Genomic DNA, 26,976 nt, shown 5'->3' with positions numbered 1-26,976 from the left:
TGACAAAACAATTCTGAAATACTTGTGCAGGACAGCCAACTTAAACTACTGGCCTTTTAGTGGACAAATAGATCATCTGCAGAACACATGCTCATAATTCCCGAAGAAGGTTCACTGCAGCCGTGCACCGGAGGTCAACCAGGTGAAGCAAGAAGTCCACAGACTATCTCAAATTCTGTTCTCTTGCAAGTTGTTTGCACAACTAGCTCTTCATGCTACCAGAGACATCTGCTTTGCTTCTGGGCTGGTTGCTTGTTTTAAGTTTTGCAACATTTCATTAGGCACGAGTTATAAGATTTTAACATTGTTATTTAGTTACCAGCTCTGTGAATACAAATCAACCCTTCTTAATAAAGGAAAGTATCATCTAGCTCGGGGTGGGCAATAATTTTAATGGCAGGGTGACATTCCAAATATTTGGTAAGTGGTTAAGGGTCATACTCTTCCCAAATGATTACAACAGAGAGGGTGTGGCCTCTGGGATGGAAGAGGAGTGCAGAAAGGAGACTAGGGTAGGGGATTGGGAGATAGGAGGGGTCATGAGGTCTGGGAGGGAGGTTGGATGAATGAGGGGGTTGTGACCTGGGGCAGTGTATTGTGGTGCCAGGTCTGAGAGGGGATTTGGATGCAGGAGAAAACTCTGACCTGGCTGAGGTCTGAGGAAAAGGTGCAGAGGGTTTGGGATGTGAACTAGGACAAGGGTGCAGGATGGAATGCAGAGGGTTTGGGTTGTGGCCTGGGGCAGGGGTGCAGAGCACTATTCCCTCTTCCCCTCCCCCCACCCCTCCATCCCTGCAAAGAATAAACTTGGTTATGTACAACAAGGCACATGCAAAGGTGCACTACCAGTAGAAACACATACTGCTGGCTGTGGATGCTCTGCTAATCAGCCAGGCAGCATTTGAATCTCTCCTGGTTGTCTGCCCAAGCACTGAGCTTACAGGAAACACTGGTACAGAGGTTTTCAGTTGTGACCTAGGTCAGGAAGTCGGGATGGAATAGGGAGGAGTGGATGCCAGGTACAGGCTCTGACCAGGAGGTGTTTTACTCTAGGCAGTTCCCACCCAGCAGGGCCCTTGGACAGGCTCCGTGACTGCCACACCCTCACATGCCACTCAAAGCACTCAGATGTGGGGGCCATGTGCATCTCTGCACAGCATAACCCCCGTGGAGGAAGGGAGGCTCTGCAAGCTGCTGGCACCTGCAGGCACAGTCTAGACAGCTCCCATTAATTGGAGCTGCAAGGATTGTGCTGGGGGCTAGGGTAGCACACAGAGACCAACCCCCACAAGAGGCACACGCCACACAGAAGTGCACGCTGGCCCCAGAACTGGTTGCTCTGAGTGGTATGTTGGGCTATGGCAGGCAGGGAGTGGGTCCAGATGTCCTGCTGGATCACAAAACATTGGCGGTCCAGAGGATTGGGATGGGCCGAATTAAGATGTTTGGCAGGCCAGATTTGACCCCTTGGCTCTATTTTGCTTGCCCCAAGCTAAGAGATTCAGAATCGTACCTTTTAAAATATCTGAATTGGATACATACTGCTTCTATTTCAAATCACGACAAAGTAAAACATGCACGAGTTTGAGAGTGCAGCATAACAAACAAACATTCTTATTTGGAAAACATACCTATGCACAAAATTATGTTTATGCATTATGGCCAGCCCAGCAGCGATCTCACAGGCCATTCTCTGTAGCAGCATTATTTGTGAATCTCCATTAATATCCTGCTCATTGCACAGATAGGTTTTTAGGTCACCCTGTAAAACAAGTTGGAAATTCTTATCAACTGTCTCATACACCAAAAAACGCAATGAAGAAGCAATGAGAATATTACTTAGCTCCTATTAGTCAATAAGGTGGTTATTAGTATTTAAAATAAATTTGTGCTTCAAGATACGTATCAAGTTTCAAGTCTCTATAGGTATTCTTACAGACTGCATCTAAGGCATATGGTACTTTTTCCTTTACGGGTATTTCAAGTCATTAAATAGTTAACACTAGATCACTTCTTCATAGATATGCATAATTAATTTACAGTAATAATTAAAAATATGGCTTCGTGGCCTTGATGACTGGTGTGAAGACATCTTAAAATAACATTCTGCAAACCAGTGGAGCTGACCGTGGAAGTGGGAAAAAGGAAGTAGTCTCAAACATCTCCAGTTGGTCAGTTCTTTCCATGTCAAATATGTGCCTTATTTGCCAACTTCCTAGTCTGAGAATTCAAGCACCACAGGAGAGCAGCATGTGGATGAAACCTAGCTAATACTGTGAACAAAGGGTATACAAGTGAATGAGTCCATAGGACAGCTTCATCCACCCTGGGTTATGGTTTGGCCCTGATGTAGCAAAAGACATCATATAAGAATGATCAACTCCTCACCATAAACTCTCAATAATTCATGTTTAAGAGTACAACAGCTCTTTGCTGAGTCCACTGTGATAGGTATCTAACTTGAAAATGAATTACAATTCAGATTGCTCCCTTTGTAATCTGGTGTTAGAAGCTCTTTGAAGTAATACACACCCTCGTGTGCATTATCTTATGCATTATAAAGACAATTTCCCCATCTTCGATATTTGCAGGGATGGCAGACATCCCACTTAATTGACACTTGTGGAGGTTTCTGTTCTCTCTCCCCCCTCCTTCCTTCCCTCCTATTAAGCAGATTCCTGTTTTCAGTTTTTTTTCCTATTAGTACTGATCCATACTTGAAGAAGTGGGTCTTTTCCATGAAAGCTCATTATGTAATAAATAATATTGTTAGTCTTCAATGTGCTACAGGACTGCTTGCTTTGTTTTGCCACCTGTGAAATTACTAGATTTTTATAATAATCATGAAATCATTTATGTGGTCACTGTACAAGGTGTGCACCAAATCTTGTGCCAGGTGGGCCAAGTGAGGTGTCTAATGAAAGCTGGTAATGCCCTGGTTATGCTACTTGCATATCTGTGCCTTATTTGTTTGTAAAGTTACAGATATTGTCTCTGTATCTGCATTAGAAATGTTTTAGAGCTAAGGGTTCACAATGGGAAATGTAGCCTCCTTCCAGCCAGGATGATGGAGTAAACAAAAGGACCAGATATTCAGATGCGACTTCCCCATTTTATGGAAATGGACCGGGACATGCTGGCTAGCACAGTGACCAATGGCAGAATGCCATACCAGACAACCCGAGGAGGTGATCCTCCATTGCCTATGTGGAGAAGAAAGGTTCTTCTTCCCCCAATCCTCACCACTAATCCCCACACACACACGGAGAAAGAGACAGAGTCTATAAATCTGACCCTGGCTGTGACCATTTTGTCTTCAGTCCTCATGAACTAAGTCCATGTGAACTGTGGTCCCATCCCTTATGGGATGTCTTTTCAGACTCTCAAGAAAAGCAGCATATAACGTTATTGGTCTGCATCAATAGCGTTAACTGATTTTGTAACATATCACAAACAATTTTTCTCTCTCATCCTATTCTTTCTTTGTTAGTAAACCTTTAGATTTTAGATTCTAAAGGGTTGGCACAGCATGCTGTTTTGGGTGAGATGAAAAGTGTATATTGACCTGGAAATGTGACTGCTCCCTTTGCAGGCTGGAAGAATTTATGTGGATTTGGTGAAATAGGTTTTCATAACCTCTCACCTGTGTTAAGGAAGGTTACTGGTTGGGCATTAGGAGCAGCTGGAGAAACTGGGGGTTTGCTTGTGTAGCTTCTGGCTGGCCCATGAGGTTAGCAGAGGTACTTTTGTGGCTGGTTTGGTCTGCCTTATTGAGAAGGCCATTCCAGCTTGGGCTGTCCATGGCCCGGTTTTAAGCAATTTGCCCAGGATTGGTTCTCTCAGCTTGGCCCAGAAACCCTTGTAATATTACACCGCCTATATTAGACTGTGTCTAAAATTTGGCCAGTTACAAGCCTATGAAAAATTGTAATTTACATATGATATGTACACTTTTGATTTTAGCAGCTAAAACCTCCAAAGGATGTCAAAAACACTAGACAAACAAATTGAAATGATGATAGGTAAGGAGGGTTCCAAGGGAACAAAATCTAAAGGAAAAAGGAGTTCACCTTTTCCCAAAGTAAAAACACTTAAAACACAGCACCAAACTATAGTAATGTGAAAGAAAAACAGTGTTCTTCATAAGAGGCCTATAGGCTGCATCAGGAGCTGACCTGAAAATAAACAAAAGGAATCCTACAAAAAGTAGGAACATGGAGAAATTGCTAAAGATGTGTAAAAAAGAATGGTACAAGCATGTTGAAGTAATCAGAAAGGCTAAGGCATGAAATGAATTACAACTGGCAAGGGACATAAAAGGGCTCTAGAAATACAATAGAAAAGAGAAAAATGAAAGAAAAGCGCAGGAAAGAAAAGGTTACAAAAACGGAGTAGCATTTATCTTGGCAAAAAGAAAACTGAGGGAAGAACCCGATGACACTCTTCAAATGTGACCCATTGTTCTCTCCCTTGCAGGGCACAAGCAGTAATTTCCTTAAATTGCAGCAGTGCATATTTAGGGAAGAGATTAGGGGGAAAAAATTAACTATATGCACCCCCCCCCCCGGCCCCCATCAGTGTGCCTGGTGTTGCTGATGAAGTTTCAAATATTTGGAGCTACAAAAAGAGCAGCCTTCCGCTAGTGGTCATTTTTAAAGCTTCAGAAGCTAAATTATTTGTTGTGATAAATACCTTAAGATCTTATGCACTGAAAGATTACCAAGAATCTCAGCCATGGTTAAATTCTAATGCTTGTGTTTTTCGACATCTCACACCACCTTATACCAAGCACAAACATAGAAACAACTTGTATGTGATCGTATTATGACTTTCCTGATACTTGTTAGAGATGACACGCATTATTTACTCACGGATTTACCACTCTAAATAATACGCATCCATCCCCAACACACTAATAAAACCTTTATGCCACTAACGCAATTGGGCATTTATGAACAAAAAGTTCTGAAAATTCAGGTTTCTCTCAGTTATATCTCACTTTGAATCACTTTAATTTATTCCAATGAATGCTACCATTTTGCTGCTGCTTCGCAAGAGGCAGTGCACTCAGCTGACAGTTTGTGACAAAAAGAGGTGCTCAGCCTTTGATTGCATCACAAGGTACAGGAGAAGATGACTCTCACAAATTTGTTGGGAGCCTGTGGGAAGTGAGGATACTCAAAACTGAATTTAAAAAACTGGCATAAAATCAATTTCAATAAATTTGAATTTATCTTGTAGTGTAGACGTAGCCATAGCCTCCTTGCTCTGTCACAAAGACACATTAATGCTAGGAGTTCTATGAACAATGGACTATTTCTTACTCCCAGAAAGAACAGTCACTTCAGATAATTTATAATTTCTAACACATTGTAGTTCCTGCATCAAACATGGTTTGCATTTCAGGCTCCTTATTGCTAGAAAACAGTTTCCTGTTCATGCAGATGTAAATACAAGAAATTTATTTTCTATTAACTAGAGTTTCACATATTTTCAGACTACTAGTAAAGTGAAAAATTTTACTGTGGCATGGTATTGCCATAACATATATAATATATCGCCTCCTACTTAACCTACATGCAGGCTCTTCAGGTACCAATGACTAGCCATCAACTTTGCCAAAACCACTATGAAGACTCAGGGAGTTTGAATGGCAGAGTATGCAAGGTTCAAGTCATTGCCAAGTGCCCATGTACACTTAGCAACAGCCAGCCAGGGACAAGATTAGTGCAGGGCCTTTCACCTTTCTTAACTCCACCTAAACAGCCCAGAAATTCCACCAGCAGTTTCCAAGGCAGCCACAGCACTTCCTAGAACAGATTGTGGACATTAAAACTGATTATCTATACTTGAGTTTTCTTTGGACTGCTCTAATCACAGAACTCCAACACCTGTGATCCTTTTTCACTTATCCCATATTCCACTCTGTTCTCACCTCTCACCATCACTACAAACCTTACAGTGCTTTAATCTCACCATGTTTCCCCTCCCTAGCCTCTTAGCCTCCCTCCCCCGTCAAAACAGATATAAGTTTAATGGTACTACATGTTTATTCTTGAAGTAGTAAACCTTGCTTTTCATTATCCTGACCTCTTCCATCATGAAAACAAAAAGCAGTCAAGTAGCACTTTAAAGACTAGCAAAATGGTTTATTAGGTGAGCTTTCGTGGGACAGACCCGCTTCTTCAGACCATAGCCAGACCAGAACAGACTCAATATTTAAGGCACAGAGAACCAAAAACAGTAAGCAAGGAGGACAAATCAGAAAAAGATAATCAAGGTGAGCAAATCAGAGAGTGGAGGGGTGGGGGGGGAAGGTCAAGAATTAGATTTAATTCAACCTAATTAATCTAATTCTTGACCTTCCCCCCCACCCCTCCACTCTCTGATTTGCTCACCTTGATTATCTTTTTCTGATTTGTCCTCCTTGCTTACTGTTTTTGGTTCTCTGTGCCTTAAATATTGAGTCTGTTCTGGTCTGGCTATGGTCTGAAGAAGCGGGTCTGTCCCACGAAAGCTCACCTAATAAACCATTTTGCTAGTCTTTAAAGTGCTACTTGACTGCTTTTTGTTTTGATAGTGTCTAGACTAGCACGGCTTCCTCTTCGTTACTATCTTCCATTATGATGTCTGTGCTTAACTATAACACCTCTGGGATAGGGACCACATCTTATTTGCTCGTCTGGCAGCTGGCAAAATTGTGTGCTCAGGTGATTTGTTTTTTAAAATTGCAATTGGCAGAACCCTACCCTACAGGTCAACCACGTATTGTATTCTTAGACTACTTATTCAGTCTAAGAAACACAAGTTATCCAGAAAACCCTTGTTTAATATATATTTTATTTATAGATTTATTACTCTTTCTTCCATACACAATTTTTAGCTTGCTTGGAACAGAAAGCAGCACAAGTATTTATTTTCCTTGACAATGAGATAATTCAACTGCATTCAGCAGGGACAGCCAATCAGTTAGGGACTAAGAGCTAAAATAGCTGTGCATAGAGTGCGAAGAGCCACATATATTTATTTTTCTATATCTGTCTATATATAGATGTATAAATATGTAATATGTGGCTCAATACCCTCCCCTCTCCCCCAGAGCCAGGCATCCCCAGGCCTCCACTTTAACCCAATCCTCCTCCTTTTCCCCCATAGCCAGGCACCCGCAACTCACCTGCTCTAAACCAATCCTCCTCCCCTCCCACAGAGCCAGCTTCCTCACCTCAAACACGCCCCCCTCCCCCCACACACACACTCTAACTCAATGCTGGCAGCTCACTAGAGCCACCACTGCTGCCATTACCACATGCTCCTCTCATCAAGCACTGGGGCATGTGCGCAGAGCAATGGCAAGCAGGAGCCACATCTAATACATGCAGCTCAAGAGCTCTGGGTTGGCCACCCCTGATATTCAGGGGTACGAAAGCTGCTACTTTGGCTATGAGGCTTACTGTGTGCAACTGAAATGAAAGTTTGCTTTACCCTCCACGGGTAAAATCCTTGTCTGGAGTGCCTCCTATCAGCTCATGATAAATTCCGGCATTAACTTTGAAGTCTCAAACTAAACGAAGTACAGTATAGAAAGTGTTTCTGTACTAAGTGAAGCAGAACAATTTTTACATTTGAAGATATTTAAAGTCAAGTTAAATATTTTTAACTACTTAGAAATAAGGCAGTAAAGGCTAATTGTGCGCTTATTTGTGTTAACACAAGCAATGTAAAGTGCAACTTGATTCTAAAGCTTCTACTGTAGTAAAAACTTCCCAGGTCTGAAATAGCGGCCAAAGTCAATGAAAACTACTGGATTTCAGCACTGCTGGAAACACTATGCTCCCTGTTTATACACCTCGCATTAGGCATTTACTTTTGACACTCTTGACCAAATTGAATATTCCACTTTATTCAGCTTCTTGAAGACTTCTCACTAAGAAAGCTCAAACCATTTTTCTATTATGAAAAAAAGATGACTGACATTCTACCAGGGTTTCACCTGCCTCATTTTATTTAAATCCAGATAATAAAATTGGAGAAAAAAGGGAATGATTAAATACAGTGTAGTTATTTTTGGAGGTTCACTCGCATTTCCTCTGAGAAAAATCAGATTCATTCTGCTATTGTTTGAAATTTCTTGAATCAATTAAGGTAAATACAATCAAACTTATGCACAAAGCTTTTAGGGAAATAATTTTATATTGGTAAGACTGATTAACAATTAAAATTTTACAAGCAAAGCCTAATCACTACTTTACCACTTCTGGGAAATTTATTCTTGATGCAAATACATGTGCACATTTGAGTCTATTTCTGTCTTTGTACATTTTGAAATGAAATCCTGTTTTAAAAAACTTATTTGAAACCACAATCCTTTAAAAAGGAGTTAGTTGTGTAGCTAGCTTTAAATCAGAAGAGAACTGGGTTTTGTCTATTCATTCTCAAGCATCTGCACCTCTAGCACACACCCGCCGGACTCTCAGAGTGTACTACTTAGGTACAAGATCTTAAGCAGTCACCTCTATTCTGAGGTGGAATTACATTATTCTCCAAATCACAGAGCAGGACTCAATAATCTATTGTAATTCTTCAGCAGGTCTGACTTATGTTCAGCACCTGCAGTTTTCTTCTCTAGAAAGAATGACAATGACCAGACCAGAGCAAAAGTATTCATTTAGAACAAAAATATTTCAGAAGACAGATCTAAAAACCCAGTACAACCCTACATTTGTTTGTCCATCTGTCAACAAGTCTTACTCCTGAAAGCCAGAAGAAAAAAATCCAACTCTTTTTCAGAGATTCTTGCACAGAGCCCCTCTGTATCAACCTGTCATCCTGACAGTTGCTGTCAACTGAGGCTTCCTCCACTACCACCAACCACCTCACTGTTTCCTCACAGCAGGTTTTTAACTATTTACTGTTCTGGTCATTCAGAATACTGATAGAACAGCTGTGTCACTTTGGCCACTAGCCTAGAAAATACAGAGCTGTTCTGTAATTGCTCCCCCACTCGCCCCAAAAAGAGTTCCGTCAGAAGTTGTCTGAACAGGGCACTTTTGTGTTGCCTTCCTGTTTAGTCTTCCCCAGTCTTTTAAGCTAGATCAATGAAGTCCCACAGGAAAGTTCTATAGCCCAACACACAACTGGACTTCATTGACAATATCACAGAGTATTCATAAAATTTACATCACAGTATTCTTAGATTATTACATAGCATCTCCTTGTATATAGCACAGTTGTTTTCAGCTGTCTGTAACCTTGCCAAAATTAGCAATTTGGTCATAGAAGACTTCAAACCAGGTATCTAGAAAGGTGCCAGTAAAAATAAGCTTACATTTGGCCAGTTTATAAGCCTCTGAAATCTCAGTTTCCATGTACTCAGTGGAGGCTAACTAGAGTTATGCACCTAGCTTCTCCAAAAGACACTGTCTTCACTGAGTATACTCCATTTACTCACAGCATCTAAATTCCAGACTGTGCACGCTCCATACCTACAGAGATCGAGTGTGTTCCAACCAAGGGTTACAGGGGCTAAGCAGAACTTTCCTTGCAACTGGTCTTCCCACTGACAATCACTGCTGCGACAACAAAAAATGGAATAGACCAGGGAGACTGTCTTTGTTAAACTCTCAAAGCTCCACCCGTTACCAGGTTGGCAGCATGGAGAAAGAGGAAGTTGCCTGACTTGAATGCAGAGGGGCAACAGATAGTGTTCGGTGTGGGAAGAATAGGAACACAAGGGAAGGTAGGAACAGGAAGGACAAAAAACCAAAACAGGAGTAAAGAGGATCAAGGAGAGACTGAGAGGCAGGGACGGAAGGATGTGTCAATCATAAGAGAACCCTTTCCTAAAGAACTTGAAATTGAGCTTATTATTTCTAAGACCTAACATTCCTTTGCTGTCTAACAAATCACTGTGAAGCCACTGGCAAGTCTCATCACCATCTCCTTCTTGTGGCAAACCCACCAGAAAGATAAGAGCCTTCTATGCGATCAGAAGATTGAGAACTGTGCTGAGGATCTACAGACCCCAAACCCAGCTGAAAAGCTATATGAAATATTAATATAATTCCACCTTATTGAATTTTTTCACGTTCTTAAATTAAGAAATTATATTAATATGTGATATTCAAAGAATGTTACAACTAAAAATCAAGCATTCCAAAGTTAGGAAATACGTGAATTAAGGTTACCTATGCAAGCATCATTGGCTGCTTTGAGCTTATGCATTACAATACCAGTCTTTAGTTAGATTATCCTGTGCTCTCCCTTTCCCTTATCCTTCCACTTCCACAGACTTCTGCCTCATTCATGCATGGAATTAATTGGCTACTTCTTGTTTTTTCAAAATGTGATATACAGTAAAAGTTGGGTTATCCAGAATTTGGATAACTGGCAAGCTCAGTTAACCGGCACCTACTCTGAAGAAGTAGGGCTGGTTGCCATGGGACCGGTGCAGCCAGCCACCCAGCCATGGCCTGCCACAGTGGGGCCAGCTGTCCAACTGGGTGCCAGCAGCAGCAGGGTCGGGGCCATCTGCCCAGCCAAGGCTGTTGGACTTGCTGTCTGGCCAGCACCAGCAGCAACGGGGCTGCCCAGCCATGTTACACAGCTGGTTGTCTATCCAGTGCTGACTGTCTGGGACCCACTGTCTGGTGGCAGCAGAGCTAGCGTAGCAGGGCCAGAGGCCCTGCTCCAATATTTGGCAGTTTGATTATCCAGCACACACACACCCTGCCCCCACCCCCCGAGGATAAAACAGCTTGTACTGTACTAACTATTCTGTTGTTCAGGAAGAACGAAGTAGCAAAACTTACTTTCTGTATCATCATTTTCCTCTTTAGAATGTCCCAAAATTAATGAGAAGTTGAAATACTGAACTTATTGCTTTATGCTTAAACTCTACTGCTTTTGTGGTCAGTAACTGCAAAAAGTAAATAAATGTTATTTACCCCTTTAAATACCTTTAATTGACTTCTCAAGGAGTATTTAAAAAATGAACATGTGGTTTTAATTATGAGGGTCACTAAACCCTGTCAAAAGGTACTCTAGAGAAAACAATATTGTCCAACTATTATTATATTTAGTATTTTCACTTTTAAGTTTACTTACTAGGTCACACAACTCAAACACCAGAAGATACGGGATTGCTTCCACACATTGTCCAATACACTGGAGAATATTTGGATGCTGAAGAATGCTATAATGAAAATATGAAAATAAGTCAAGTCAGAAAACCAGCAGTGCACATTAATAGCTCTAACATGACTGAATACAACTATGAACTATGCATCTCAGTTTTCTTTTTTGAAAGTCAGGCTTAAATCCAAACAGAAAGAGTATAATTAAATCTTCAGACTCAATAAATCCCGTTCAATATGTTCTAGTAGTGCAAGAAGTCTTCACGATGCCTTAAATGGACAACTGAAAATTTTCCTGGTGTGAAGAAACTTAAATGGTGTAAAGACAATGCTGCCACATAGTGATTTCCCGTCCACCCATCCCCTCTATGGTGGGCATGTCAGGACCATGCAAGGGCATGTCTGGGCCACACTATGATTCAGGAGCCTCAGTGGGTCTATACAACCATTATAGTTTAAAGCAGACAGTCACTAATGGCCCTGTTAGCCCCCAAAGCTGGCAGGGGGAACATGACAGAAAGCTACTTTTGCTCACTCTCCGAGAAAGCAGATGAAGATTCAGCCTCTTATTTTCAGCCAATAGTTTTGAGTGTTTCTTGGTATCAAAACAGAAGACCAAACAAATGAAGGTGATCTACCTGTAACTGGAGATTTTCCAAGACATAGTCCCTATTCACGTTCCACAATTGGGTTCTCCTGAGTCAGGAATATTTTTGCAAGCACTGTCGCTTAGCCTATACCTATGTTGACATTCCCTATGTGATCCATACTGAGGGTATAAAGGTGGTGCTAGCCAATGCCACTAGTTTCCTATTCCTAGTGCTGTTCAAACAGTCTAAAGGGATGGAATGGGGATAGAGACCACACAGCTTGAAGAACTGCAGTTACAGGTAAGTAACCTCAATTTCTTTAGTGAGTGATGGTCACGATGCATATTCCACACATGGGAGATTAATAAGCAACAAACAGATGGCATAGGTGCAAGGGTACAAATTCAATCACTGATTGTAATATTGCAGTCCCCACAGCTGTATTGGCGGTTGACATCTGGACTATAACATGTCTCACGAAGATTGTAACAAAAGGCAGTAACAAATGAGATCTACTTTGAAAGTTTCTATGCCAATTTAGCTTGACCCTTTGATTGCTCTCTGAAAACAAATAATTCAGATTTCTAACATCCTTTCTTCTGTGAAGATAAAAGGCCAAAGCCATCCATTTCTCCATGTGAGATGTGGTTTGAGGTAGTCAGCCAGTGACAAGGACATACTCTTCTCACTCAAGCTGCCACTACTGAGAAACCCATTACAAAGATCTTGGGTGCTGAAGTTGGACCAAAGACAGGATACACCTGGTCAGAACTGGAAAAGATTGACCAACACAGGGGATGCTGGCCAATAGTCATCAACTGCCTCTGCTCCAAGATGATGGAGTGGAAGAGGCTTCATCATCATTGCACTGGGGCAGGGTGGAGCAGCAGTCACTGCACAGCTTAGCTCCCTACAGCAGGGCTGAACAAGCAAACAGTACGTAAGTAGCTTGCCTGGAAGCAGCAGGTGAACAAACAAGCACGTGGGTCTGGAGAGGCAAAGGGCTTCTGGTCCGTGGGGATGGTGAGGGGGGCTGCACAGGCCCATCCACTCCACTGCACCCCAGCCCAGGGCCCTGACAGCAGCTGTCACTAGCTGCTGGTCAGTGGGGATCCAGACCACAACACACTGACATGGGCTCTGACGGTGTGTCCCCTGGGCTACTAATACCTCCAGTTCAATCAGCATGGGGGTCCCACTCAGGGTTATCCAGGAGTTTGGGCAGGTCCACATCTTCTGGATAAGTGGCAGCCAGCAGGTCCAGAAATGCAGGCAAGTCTACATCTTTGGCATAGGTGGCTGTTGGCAGATCCACAAGCTTGGGCAGGTCCACAGGTTTGAGCCGGTCCACATCTTCTGGGTAGTGGGCAGGTCTGTAGGCTCTGGTAAATCAGGATCTTGCAGGTAGCGAGCCTAGAGCAGCTCAGGGGGCCCAGGTAGATTGGGGACCTCCAGGTAGCAGGCAAGCAGCAGGCCTGGATGTGCTTCTGGGGTCAGGTCAGGGTGGTTGGCTGACTGGTCTGGCCAGTCTGTTGCTCTGGCACAGGTCCTTCGGCTTCTGCTCTCAGGAGCCTAGCCAGGGCCCTTTGCTTAGCTCAGGGCCCACCCTTTTAGTGATCTCTACGCCCGGCCTCTGGTGCTTCCTGCCCTGCATATCAATCTCTGGGGATCAGGGCATGGGTGACCTGGCACCGCCCACCTAGGCCTCTGGGTGGATTCTTGGAACAATGCTTCTTATGCTTCTCTCTCAGCACCAGAGAGGAGGAACAGTATCAAGACACACACACTGCAAGACACAGATGCAGCATTTGGCAGAAATATGAGCCTCATCCAGGCAGTAGAGACAACACCGACGTTCATCGTTCAACAAAAAGGAGCGAGGGCAGGAAATGCAGTAAAACAGGTATTGAGGACACTGAAGATTCACACACCACGCAACACTAAGAAGCATTGGTTCACACCATCTGTTATGGCATTGGTGTGGTACACAAAACAGTTTGTATTTTTTATATGTGGCATATGCCTGTGCCAAACACAGACTACTATTCAACAAAAGTGGAATTACTGGCAACTTTAGGAAAAGAGAACAGTTTACAAACTGTACTGGAAGATACTGAGACTCAAGTTTGCTTGGTTTCAAATTTCTTCACTAATACATTTTTACCAGCACCAAATTAAATTGCAAGGGACCCAAAGACAATAGTAGAAAGCTCGTTGTATAACTTTAAAAAAAATTTCAACTCAATCGAAGTTGTAATGTTTAAAAACAGATAAGACTGTACCAAAATAAATTTATATTCCACAAAATTCACAAAGCATTGCCAACTCTTACAATTTTATCACAACTTTCACTATATTTGTTTTCCACACCCTCCCACCTCAAAGTCCAAGTTCTTTGACTCAAGTTACGACATGGAAATCTTAGCATCAATTTATAAAAAAAATCTCTAACCCTCATGGCTGCAGAGAAAAGCCAGAGAATGCAAACCAAATATATTCTGACTCAAATATTGGAAGGCAATAAAAACACAAAGTACTTTATTTAAAATCTCAAAGTGGGGGAGGAGACACCCAATTTTTGATCATTCAGTGTTGACAATATTGAGTGTGCACTTCTTAAATTACCAACATTTACTTTATATTAAACTGAAAAGGGAGGAAAGACGTACATTAAAAAAGCAGCATAATACTGAACCAGAATTTTCCATAATTTACATGTATATTAGTAGCATGGACTGTATCTTTAACTGTTAGATTATACTTACCAGTAAGGTTCTCCATTTCTCAAAAACTGTTCTTGTTCTTTGGGACTCGCATTTGCCTTTAATTCCTTCACTATTACTCTTGCTACACTAGTACCTGAGTAGATCTCCCCAAGCAGGACCTGAATAAACAAACAAGTCTAAATTAGTTTCAGTTACACTTAAAAGTATCTGATTTCTTGTTATATGACTTGGTTGAAGAGGTTTTCTGGCTCTTTTGTTATCACATCAATAGCTTCAATAATTATGCTTCCATACTTAAAAAACTGTTCTGAGTTATATTAATCCTCTGCATTTTAAAAAATATTGTGTAGATTTATTAAATAACAATTTGAGTTAGAGTTAACTGCTTTTTCTAAAAAAGCTGCTAAAATTAAAAACAGCAATTTACATGCTCACCCTACTGATACGGAATTTCTGACTATTTTAAAAGATGCTTTGTTAAGCAGCACAGCAGCTGAATTAAAGAGATAGCAATCAGATAGAAAATAAAGCACATGCAAACAGCAATACACATTAAGTTCTTACGAAAACTAGACAATTTTACTGGTATGTTATGACTTTGGATAAGTATTTTAAAGGAGGACTCTACTTAGGAATGAAACCTCTGTTGCAAAACTAAAATATTAAGGAGGACTTTTCACCTTTCCAAACCAGCCATTTCCAATTTCTTGAATATAGTTTAGATTCTGACGTGAAACTTGAGACTTTGATCCTTCTGTTATGCAAAACAAAAAAGACACATCAAGCCACACAAAATGGCCAAAATTAAGTTATGCAACTCTTGAAGAAAAAACGTATGACCCTACAATGCTTTCTTAAAAAAATTTATAGGAATAATTGCAGTACACTATAACAATACAATGCACACATTAAGCTAAGCAGCAGAAAATATTGTTAAACATACACAATGACAAAGCTCTAGGTTAATTTACACAAGGCTAACGTAAGGACAAATGAATGCAAGTCAGGGCTAACACTCCTCAACTTTTAGTCTTTTAGACAGATTCATCTAGAAACTTGCTCCAAGACCACTGAAATAGCTCTGCATAGTAACACACACTAGGAATAATGTGTAAACTTTAGTTTTCAACACATCCAGATATACTGCAAAACAACGAGAGCAAGAAAGTCAAAACAGGTGAGTTTGCAGTTGGTTCTGTATTAAATTTCTGTTTACAGAAGACCTACATAAATAGCAGAAGACAAGCCCAAAGCAGATCATGGAATACTCACTGCTTGTACAAGCCCTGATTAGCCACCTTACTAACAGCACAGCTCCAGTTCTTTACACACCGATCCAGCTGCTCTAACTGCAGCCACTACCTATGCAAGGGAAAACTTCTTTTAAATAAAAAAAAAAAAAAAAAAAAAAAAAAAAAATGTACTTCTCATGAAAAGCCCCCTTGGCTAACTTCTGAAACTTAGCCCTTACATACAACAGCAAAAATATGGGACCTATAATTCACTGCCAGCACAGCTGCCCTGGTGGCAACGAGTGGAAATCATATGCTAGACAAAGCTTTGACGTGTTAACCATTTTGTCATCTAATTGGTAAAGGAACGTAGTGGTAAAGAAACGTCTATCAACATTAAAGCTTTTGTCACTGCTACTATGACTTGCTCAAGTGATAGCTCACATTTTTGCCACTGTAGGCCAGTCTACACAAGACGCAGTTTACCGGTGTAGTTTATTCAAGGTACTCCTCCCCATGCCCAGAACAAAACATGATGTATCTGAAAATGAATAGCTCTGCCAGTATAACTGTGTCTTACACTGAGGGCTTTTGTCAGCCAAGTCTGTCAGTAAGGGATCATATGTCATCACAGTCCTAACCAATACAGCTGTAACAGCAATTGTTTGTTTCTGTGTCCACATCCCGCACATAGTCTTGGGGACAGATGCAGCAACCTCCTGGAGCAAGACAACAATCACCCCTTTAGGAAAGTCAGGATGCAGAGGAGAGGGGTGTGCGTGATAAATTATGTGCTGAGATTTTGTGATCCTACTCAGTTCTGCTTAAGAATCAGCACTGTGGATCCTGAAGAAGCTGATAAATCTGAATTAGTTTCACTTCACACCTCTCAACACTTTATTTTTAAAAATTAAGTCGGGCAAAAAACTCTAAGCAAACCCAGGCACAATGAAACAAACAGCATAAAAAAAAAAAAAAAAAAATCTATACATCTGTATCTTTATCACCAAATAGGTCAGGGGCGAGCAATAATTTTGACAGGATCCATTCCAAGAATTTGTAAGTGGTCAAGGGCCACGCTCTTCTGTATTAATGGAGGAGGTACAAGCCCTGGGATGGAGCTTGAGTGCAGAAGGGAGCTTAGGGTAGGAGACTGGGGTGCAGGAGGGTCCGAGTGAGCTCGGAAGTAGAGTTTTGAGGTGGAGCAGGAGTACAAGACAGGGTGCAAAGGGTTTTGTTTGTCACCTAGGGCAGCAAGTTGGGGTGTAGGAGGGGATGGGGTGCCAGGTGAAGGCTGTGGCCAGGAGGTGCTTTCCTTAGGTGGCTCCTGACCAGCAGCTCAGCAGGACCCTGAGGCAGGCTCCCTGCCTGCTGTCCAAAACGGCTGACTGCAGGGGGCCACGTGACTGTGTGTGTGACATGCCCCACCCCCCCGGGGCACTGAGAGCTCTCCACATGTTGCTTAGTCTGCAAGCATGGCCTAGGCAGCTCCCACTGGCCAACATCTGGCCAATGGGAGCTGTGTAATTGTGCTGGGTACAGGGAAGTGTGCAAAGTTTCTCCATCCCAGGGGCATACAGTGCACAGAAATGCACATTACTCCCATAGACAGCTGCTTTTGAGCAGCGTCACAGGGAGAAGCCGACAAGGAGTCTGCCCGAGGTTTCACTGGGCTGTGAAATGGTGGCAGATCAAATTGATCCCATAGGCCATATTTTGCCTGCTGCTGGAAATACATGAAGAAAGATGGCAAGAACAGGAAGACAGGCTTCTTTCTCAAAGTCTTTCACTTTCCGGATCTCACATTCCATTTGGGTTTTTGTGGGAAGAGGGATGGGAAAAAACTGAGCATCTACTGTAAATTAGCTTACACAGGATTTAAAAGTTCCCTCAGTGAGCTATTCTTGCTAACCGATACAGCACTGTCTTCTTCCACAGACAGCTCTACAGCTTCTGCTAATGCTCATATTTTCCCCACCCACAGAAGGATGAAAGATAGCTAGCCATGTCAGGTTTCACTGCTGATTTTCAAAATCTTGTGAGACACAGCAACAGTTATTTTCATTCTGATGGTGTCTAGAAAAATTAGTAACAGAGGCAGAGAAACAGTAGACCTGTTCACTACGAAGATTTTTTTTTTTTTAAATGGCGCCTGGGAGACGTGTTGATTAGCAGCAATGCCTTTCACTGTATTCCGAAGGCTGGGAACAGGAGTAACAAACAATATTCCTTCATCCTTGCAAAAGGAAACTGGGAGAAGGCACAAGACATTGAGGGCATCTTAAAAAACTTCTACGTTGGAGAAAAAGATTGGGCTCACAAGTAGGGTCCAAAGAGAGAACTCTAATAGTAATCCCAGCACCTGCCCACTTTCACAGTAGTGAAAAGTGGGGCTGATTTCTCACCTTCTAGTGTTTCCAGACACAAGACTCTTCTAAATCCCACTTTCAGTAAGTATTAGCCTGTGACTACAGGTTGAACATCTCCAATCAGGAATTCTCTCATCTGGCAACATCCATACTCCACCATTATTTTAGCTACCCAGACGACTGTGTGTGGCATGTTTTCCATGGTCCCATAAAATTTGTTTATAGTCACCAGTCCTGGCTCTCAGTGTTTTTTTAGTTGTAATTTACTCTTAAATACCTTGTAAGAGCCCAGTAAACAGTGGAAGTGTTGGTAATGTGCTAGACAATATTAACCTCCTGTGGTCCAGCAAATTCTCTTCTCCAGCACTAGTCAGGTCCCAAGGGTGGCAGAAGAGAGAAGTTCAACCTGTAGTAAGTTTAGTCTTTTGGCTATTAAGGGTTAGACATTTCTACCAGACATCTGCCCGTAGATCATGAAACAGCATGGACTGATAAAATAGGAAAACAGATACATATGATACACACAAGTTTTGTGAGAAAAACAATGTAAGGGAACAGACAGTGAACAGAGAAAGAGAAGGATGGCTGAAAATGGTAGAAACATGCTGAAAACAACTCAAAGAAAAACACCATGATCTATTGTAAGAAAAAGCGAAGTGAAAACAGGAGGGGAAAAGACGACAACCAAATGCAACAGACACAGCAAGTAGGCCTGTCTGAACACTACCTAACAGAGGAATTACAGGGCATTGACGGAACTGCGCTAAGCAGGGTTAGATTTTTTCTACTTTTTGGCTAGACTTAAGTTGCAATATTTTTTAAAAACAAAGAGGATGATTTTTTTTTAATATGCACAGTATACAAACAAAAGCTTTATCCTTTTAAGCTGAAGGTGGGAATGGCAGTAGACTGAATGCTCAAGCTAGCATTAATTGAGTACATTATTCAAGAATAGATTTACATATACAGACGAGGGAACTCCCAGAAGTCTTCTAATTGGACCATGAGCAATTGAGAACAGTCACCATTAATCTGTGGTATCAAGAGGTCTTTGAGCCTACTTCAGCAAGTGAATTTCAGATACAACCAACCAGGACAGTTCCATTTTATCACCACCTAGAGATTCACTGATTTGTGAACCACAATAGAAGTGTATTGTTTCATACCATACCCTGCAAATATACCTGCAGTACTTAACAGATCCAACACGTGGTCTCAAATACCTTTGAATTACACTGATTATGTTTATATATGGTGGGTCTGACAATTCTTACACATTTTAAATCATACCTACCTCATTACAAAATGCTCCACAGTATTAATTTACTTTACAGTTTGGCTCAATGGTCTGCAAAAGTTGTGTAAAAAGTTATCTAAGAGTAAAAAGGGCACCTGAAATCCCTATGGTCTACTATTCTTACTATTAACTTCAAATTTCCCAAGCATTTTAAAGGTGCAATCCAGCACACATCTTTGCCTAGAGAAAATTCTTGTGGCAAAGTTACATACTCTCACAGAATAATGGATAACGTGGAAAGACGACATTAACAGACAGCACATATATAGAAAATTCAGCATGCACATTCCTGAAATACAAAACTATTTCTTAAGCAAAACTGTTAAAACTCTTTTAGCTAATTATATTCTGTTTTAAACTTTCACAACTTTGTTACAAAAACAAAGTCTCCTTTGCCTCTCTTTTCTAAACAACTGCAGTTGGCCATAGATGCATTGAGAGAGATTTCATTTTAATTAGAAGTGCATTTTGGGTATCTGAAAATAATAATTTTTCATTTTATATTATATTGTGTGTAATACTTGAGATGTTGCAATTAAATTAAAGGTAACAATACTTCCTTTATGGGGACTCTGCTTTTTTTCTAAACATACATGAATCTTTTTAATTAAAAGGAGAAAAATTATTCTGATTCTATTTCTTTTCCTCCCAAATCTGCTGCAAATGAGGTTATCATAAGTAAGGGGGTGGGGGGAAAGAGTTAATGGTTTGACAAACATGTTTATAGGGGTCAAATTACAGATGCCCCAAAAATGTGCAAAAATGAGGCCCAATCTTGCTGCCAATTAAGTCAGTAGCTAAAATTCTACTAGCTTCACTGAGAACAGACACAGACCCATAAGCCAGGACTATTAGAGAAAAAATTATACATGGCCCAAACTAAATATTTCTATCCAGTCTTCTTTTTACATTAGTTTGAGAGTAGAAAAAAACACATCTATTGCTATGCACTCTAATTTCTGAAAATTTAAATTCTGAAGACTATTTTATAGCTGATTTCTAAAGAGGGAAACATGAATATAACTGATTTTGTATCCAACAGAATAGTCTCACAATTTCATAAAATTATTACACCACATTAAAAATGACTTACAAAAACAGTAATACAACATAAACAAGATGCACATATGAATACTATACTTCAGCTACTGCAACACAAGAGGACTCTCACTTGGTCCTCTTTGCTTTCATAGTAAGAACAAGTTTACATCACCTGCAGGAGGCTGAAACTGGGACGGAGCAGGTAAAGCAATAGTTGGAACTGAAAGAGTAAACACTTCTGCTGGAGACTGAACAGGGGTATCTTCTGCTGGTGGCGTAAAATCTATTTCATCATCAAAATTATCTTCGAATTCCTGCAAGAGCAAAGATGTTAGAAAGCCACCATGCAAGTAATCTTATTGCCTTCAAACTGGAGGATTAATTCACAGTCCATCAGATTTAAACATGCCAACTTGACTACTTCAAAATTATTAGCTCAGGGATGACAAGCACCCAATCCAGAGACAACTGCAATGTATATTAGAATATATTAAAGAGCTTTTGTTTAAAAAAAATAAAGTCTAATTTCTCCTCAAGTTCCCAATTTTATTTATTCTTTTCAACAAATCACTTTCATTTTCAAAAAGCACTTCCTCTGAAGATGAGATTCCCAGGCAGGTCCTGTGTTTCTAAAAATAATCAGTAAGAATAACTTTAAATAATCATGAATGGAAAAAGATCAATCACAGTAATACTAGTTAGAGGCACTGCTGGTGTTATATGCTGAAAATTATAGAAATATTTAAAAATACATTGCTCCAGGATGAAGTAAATGTAGATGTCTGGTTCAAGTTACTATCTCTAAGCAGGTGAACCTAAGCTTCACTGACAAACAGTCAAAGTAATCCCAAAACTCAGAGATCAGAGATTGCCATATCTAAATACTAATAGAATTTCTCCACTAGGCAGAGTTCAGCTATTGCTGGGTTGTAGCCAATGTTCTCTCTAATCCTTTCCACCCATCTACAGATATTTTCCGTCCATGTGCAGAATAAATTTTTCTATGTACACCCAAGCATGAACAAATATGCACTACCAGCAGAAATGAAAACCTAGTTGTGGGCACTGTGCTAATAAACTGAGTAGCATTTAAATATCTTCTGAGCAGCCACACAAGCACACAGTTTACAGGGAACACTGGTTATAGCTTCAAATGACTTAACAGGAGTTCAGTAATGTTGTCAATATGCAAAAATAGCAATTAGAAAAAAACAACATATATATGGAAAATCTGATCTTTATAACATGGCCTTGCAAAGTATTAAAACAGTTAAATATTAGCAAATATATATGCTTACAATAACTTTTTAGTGCAGTAAATTACAAATAATTTGCTGTAGTATACAATCTGGGTAACATTGCACATTCATTTTTGTTCAATGTTGTTGCAGAGCACATAAACAAGTTCAGAATTTGGCCATTTCAGGATACAAATATGTTTAAATCAAATCCACAGTAGAGAGGTGTTCCAATCATTTCTCTGTTAGTTACATCATTATCCACACCAGATTAGTATGAAACATTTTTACTTTCAGGCCTTACCTTGAAGTCTATTTCTGGATCTTTACAGCAGGACACACAGTTCACAAGCAGTATTACCAGAACTACTAAACTACATGCAGCCAAAGCCACAAGAGAGGAAGAAACTTCAGTTGCAGCTCTTTCCCCTAGAAATAAACAAACATGCACTTTTAAACAAAGTACTTATATCTTACAGCTTAGAACACTTTAAAAAACAAACTCCCAATCACTATATACTTTGCAAGACATAATTTTAAGTTACGTTGTCTATATTACAGTTAGACGCTTATAGCCAACTCATCAGCTAAATCAGCCTTGTGTGGCTGTAACACCACAGTGTAAACACTTGGACTCAGGCTGGAGCCTGGGGCCCAGGATTTTACCTCCCTAGTGGGGTCTCCCAGGTTCAGCCCAAGTCTGAACACCTGTATTGCAATTTTATACCCCTCTTGCCCAAGCCAGCAGATGGGCCAGCCACCAGCGTTCAGCTACACTGTAGACATACCTTAAGCGTTATGAGCAAGAATGGTCATATCAACAGAAAAAAGCTTGGCTTGTGGAGAAATGACATACTAGCAGACACCTAGAAATTTTTTCACCTTCCTTTGCAACACTGCACATGTATAAGAAATTAGGATCAACTGGATACAATGCCCCAGATTATTCTTTTGTCACTATAGGTGCACATTGGTTTTGTGTGTCTAATATATTAGAATATTTACATGTAACTGTAAATATTTGATTTTGTTGGAGGTTTACATTGAACCAAGTACATTAAACTCTTGAAAAACAACAAGAAGTCCTGCAGCACCTTATAGACTTAGATATTTTGGAGTATAAGCTTTCATGGGCAAGGACCCGCTTCGTCGGATGCATGAACCGGGGTGGGTGTTCAGAAGAGGATTTAAAGAGGGAGTCTCAGTCAAGGGGAGGTCCAGGTTAACTGCTATTAACCATCACACTTGAATAACCAGCATGACTCACAGATGGACAGATCTGGTAGGCAGACACTGGGCGGGAGTGCAGAGAAGCAGCGTCAGGGCTAGGGTTTGTGCACAGAGAGGGAGAGCAACTCCCTGTCCCCTGAAGGCGGGGACAGCCCTCTCAGTGCTGCTCTGCATCTGAGTGTGGCTGACAGATCCCCTCCCCTCCCACCCAGCACGAGTACTCTTGCTTATCCAGAATACATGATTATCTGACAGCCTCCCAGTCCTGTGGGGGCTGGATATCAAAAGAGTTTACTGTACTTTATCTTAAACAGTGCAGGAGATGAAAGACTCACAGAATAGGGGGAAGGAAAGCTCAGTGGTTTGAGCATTGGCCTGCTAAACCCAGGGTTGTGAGTTCAATCCTTGAAGGGGCCATGTAGGGATCTGGGGCAAATAGATTTAAAAAAAAAAAAAAAATCTATCAGAGATGGTGATTGGTCTCCTGCCTTCACAGCAGGACCTGACTCGATGACTTCTGAAGGTCCCTTCCAGCTCTACGAGACAGAGATAGGTAAATCAGGCTTTTGGACAAGGACTCTGATAACGTGAGCATCTAAGTGTATTGACATAACGTTAGATTCTCATTAAACAAATATTTGCATTTATGTAAAGCTGACAAGAGCACAAACAAAAAAAATTCAACTGAAACCAAAAACTTGTTCTGACAGCATTGTCATAAAGTTTGCAGAAACTTTTCAAAAGGTTCTTATAAGTGATTCATCTTGGTCTTGGAGATTTTGAGCTGCAATTTTTAACATGGCATAAGTAAATTCCCAATTTTGCTTTTTAGTAGTGACAATATGAAAAATGCACAAAAATACTGCCCACTGAGAAGCTGGACAGCAGATACATAGTCACAGATGTGCATCACATTTTACCAGACAAAAATCCGTGCCAGAAGAGCTGCGTTAAGATGAAACACAGGCAAGAGACAAGGATTGAGAACCAGGACAAAGACAAACATGTTCACGTAGTTGTTGGGAGATGCCAAGACATACATCTTCAGAATGAGAGAAGAGATTTTTAAAAAGAAATATGAAGCTATATATACACACATATACAAGAAACTAGCTTAAAAGACTTTTTAATGAGCTTTTTAAAGGGAAGCATGTTTGACATGGGTGAGTTCCATACATGGAAAAAAGGCAAAAGAGGTAGACATATGAGTGAAGGGGAAATTAATGGGGCTAAGTTAAATAAATAAAAAAATAAATCAGAGAAGTAAGAAGATTTAAGTTGAGGAATACTTTCTCAGCAAGAATGAGGTGCTTGAATTTGATTTGGGAGGCCAGAAAGACTGTAAAAGGGATTTCCAGAGAGGGTGCTTGTTGTGAAGGCCTGCCAGGTATCTACACCAAATTGCCAGCATCTGTGCCATAATGTAATGCTGAACCACTACCCCAATCAGCAGCCTTAGTGCTAAGAGTCTACAGTTCCACAGGAACCACACTTCAACCCCCACAACTAGCTGGGCAGTCAGCATTCTTATTGGGTGCCTGGACTATTTAAAGACCCCAACAGGAGAGGAAGCTGAGCAAGCATGCTGTTGCCTGCTGCCTAGACCACCTTGCCTTGTTGTCTCACCTGACCTCGCCTACTTAGTCTAGCCTAATTCAGTCCTTTGGACTGGATTTTCCAGCTACCAACTTCATGCAAGAACACCAACCATAGCCTTGTATTGCCTCTAACAGCAACTGACCTCCTGATTACCAGAACATCCATGCACCACTTCACCACAGTTCTGGATTGCCCCAATGCATGCTCACTCTCCTCAGTCTCTTTCGGAGCTTGTCCTACCCCAAACAGAATGGAAGTAATGGTATGGCATCAAAGGAGCCTGAGGGGATGCTGAGACGCCAGGAACAGATTACCCACCTATAAGCAGGAAAACCAAGCCTAACAGGGTATAAAGGCCTAGCTCTGAGCAGAAAACCATGCTCTTCAGGAAGGGATCACAGAATTACATGCCGGAATGTCCTTTCCCAAGCCCACACTGCCTTCTTAACCTGAACCCATGGCATATTTACCAGAGTGCTAAGACAGGACCTGCAGCAAGTTCTGAGGTTTCATGAAGCAGTGCAGGCTCCCTATTCTGCTATGGCCTAACACATATGGGACAGATCAGGCAAAGATGGAACTGCTTATCAACCTTTTAACAGGCCAGTCCCTGAAACATGTCTCCTATCTGCCCCAGCTAGATCATCCCATACTACTTATGTTTTCACTGTGGTAAAGTCATAACACTGTCCTGGGAAAAAGGATTACTCCAAGATGCAGTAAAGAGGTTGAGCCTGAGCAATACCAAGACAGACCCAGGAAACTCCCTCCAGCAACTCACACCAAGCATTCCTCACTCCACCCCTACCCAACATCTAGAAGTTTTCCCTATACTTGTAGTTCCTATTATAATTTTGCTTCAGGAATACCAACAGGTACTTCCCACTTAGAAGGTTCCGATTATTATCTGCCCCAAAGTCAATTTCACAAACAATACTGTGGCTTAGTGATCCATACAAAGGCCATCACTGATTTAGTCAAAAGACTCAATGGCTGGCTGCTAATCTCTGGTCCCATCAATTAAGAAGCTAGTGTTTTGGAGATGATGGTTTGAGAGCACCACGAGCACTTCCAATTCAGCCTAACCCAGTCCGTACACTTGCCTGTGATTCTCCAAACCTCTGAATAGTCATGACATTGAACTCAGTTTTGCGAGGACAACTGCCTCTCAACTTTCAACCCAGAGTCCCTCAGATTGGATGCCTTGCCTAGACTCTTAAAAAAGAGAGAGAGAGAGAGAGAGAGAGAGAGAGAGAGGTGTTCAAGCCACACAGTGGGCTTCTCTGATGTTAGGGTTGGCATATTTTCTCACACCAGTAACAAGAATTTCAGATGTATTTTAAAAAAAAAAAAAAAAAAAAAAAATCAATCAGAGACACTGCCCCATCACCAGGAATACAATGACCCAATTTACTTACAGTCTGGAACTAAGACTGTCTGGGCAAATGTACCCCATGAGAGAGCCTGAATTAAATGTCATGAAGTTCAAAGTATAAGCAAAGCAAGAACATGAGGCAGGGCCTTGTTGCAAGAATGAAACATCATAAAGGAAAGCTTTATTGAGAGAAAATTACGTGGATGAAGATGTAGATATGGCTGTATGGATCAAATGGTTAGTAACTTAAAAAATTCACTTGCCATGAATCATTCTCCAAGTCTCTCTCTGTGCCTTTTAGTAGAAATGTGATTTGACAAGTAAATTCCCAAGCTGTGTTTTGGATGTAGCTAGAATAAAAAGTTTAGTTTAGCTAGTCCTTATTGCTTATTTAGTTAATTAGGTTTAGATTCTATCAATCAAGTATATGGTACAGAGAGCTGCAGTAAGAGAAAACATCGCATTGCCAGTTGCCACTGAGTGTCATTCTTACTTTATATTACATAATAGATCTTACACCTTTAGTTATTTAGAAAATTTGCATTTTTTCTGTAATTGACCTGATCCAGCCTATTATAAGAGCAAGATGTGGCCCTGGCAGCTTAAAATTTAGGGAACTCCTGAAGAAGATCAAACACCCAGCAACAGACTGTCCTCTTCGCAACGGAACCATCCAATGGGGGAAGAGTAAAGACCCCTACTCAAATTAGCGAATTGGACTTTGGACAGGGGTATGGGCGGTGTTATGAACTCTAAAGAGTATAATTGCCAGTGATTTCTGGGGGGCGGGGTCCCCCTCCGGAGGCACCCAGCTCGAGCTGTAATTCTGTACCTCAATAAAGGATACTTGTAGATTGGACACTGAACTTGGAATTCTGTGGGATCCTAGAGTCGAACCCAACACCACACATGCGTGGGTGAGAGAGAGTTAAATCTTTCCATAACACATTACATGCTCTTACAATCACACTAACTCATTTTGTAATGAAGCTGAAGGTGATTAGAGCGTTAGGGTGACTAAAGAGATGAAGTGGAAGATTTAGAACTGAACAAGATTTTTATAGCACTGACAGAGGAAAGAGCATTTTCAATGTCAGGGACCAAACCGACAGAATTCAGTGAGCAAGTTTATCATAGAGGAAAAGAG

The 26,976-nt window shown here is 41.1% G+C and overlaps 1 protein-coding gene across 1 annotated transcript in view; it reads right to left on the bottom strand.

Annotated features, from left to right (window-relative positions):
* LMTK2 (lemur tyrosine kinase 2) overlaps positions 1-26,976 on the bottom strand; it is a 68,982-nt gene that overhangs the window by 20,085 nt on the left and 21,921 nt on the right. The window contains exons 2-7 of the mRNA XM_075010550.1: positions 21,930-22,054; positions 20,560-20,701; positions 15,129-15,202; positions 14,488-14,606; positions 11,104-11,191; positions 1,632-1,762 (exon numbers count right to left, since the gene is read on the bottom strand). Coding sequence (XP_074866651.1) covers positions 1,632-1,762; positions 11,104-11,191; positions 14,488-14,606; positions 15,129-15,202; positions 20,560-20,701; positions 21,930-22,054 — 679 coding nt within the window. The remainder of the gene's footprint in view (positions 1-1,631; positions 1,763-11,103; positions 11,192-14,487; positions 14,607-15,128; positions 15,203-20,559; positions 20,702-21,929; positions 22,055-26,976) is intronic.

Source organism: Carettochelys insculpta, chromosome 16, assembly GCF_033958435.1.
Source record: "Carettochelys insculpta isolate YL-2023 chromosome 16, ASM3395843v1, whole genome shotgun sequence".
In the NCBI taxonomy this organism is placed as follows: Eukaryota; Metazoa; Chordata; order Testudines; family Carettochelyidae; genus Carettochelys; species Carettochelys insculpta.
This window is presented reverse-complemented; position numbering and strand designations above follow the sequence as displayed.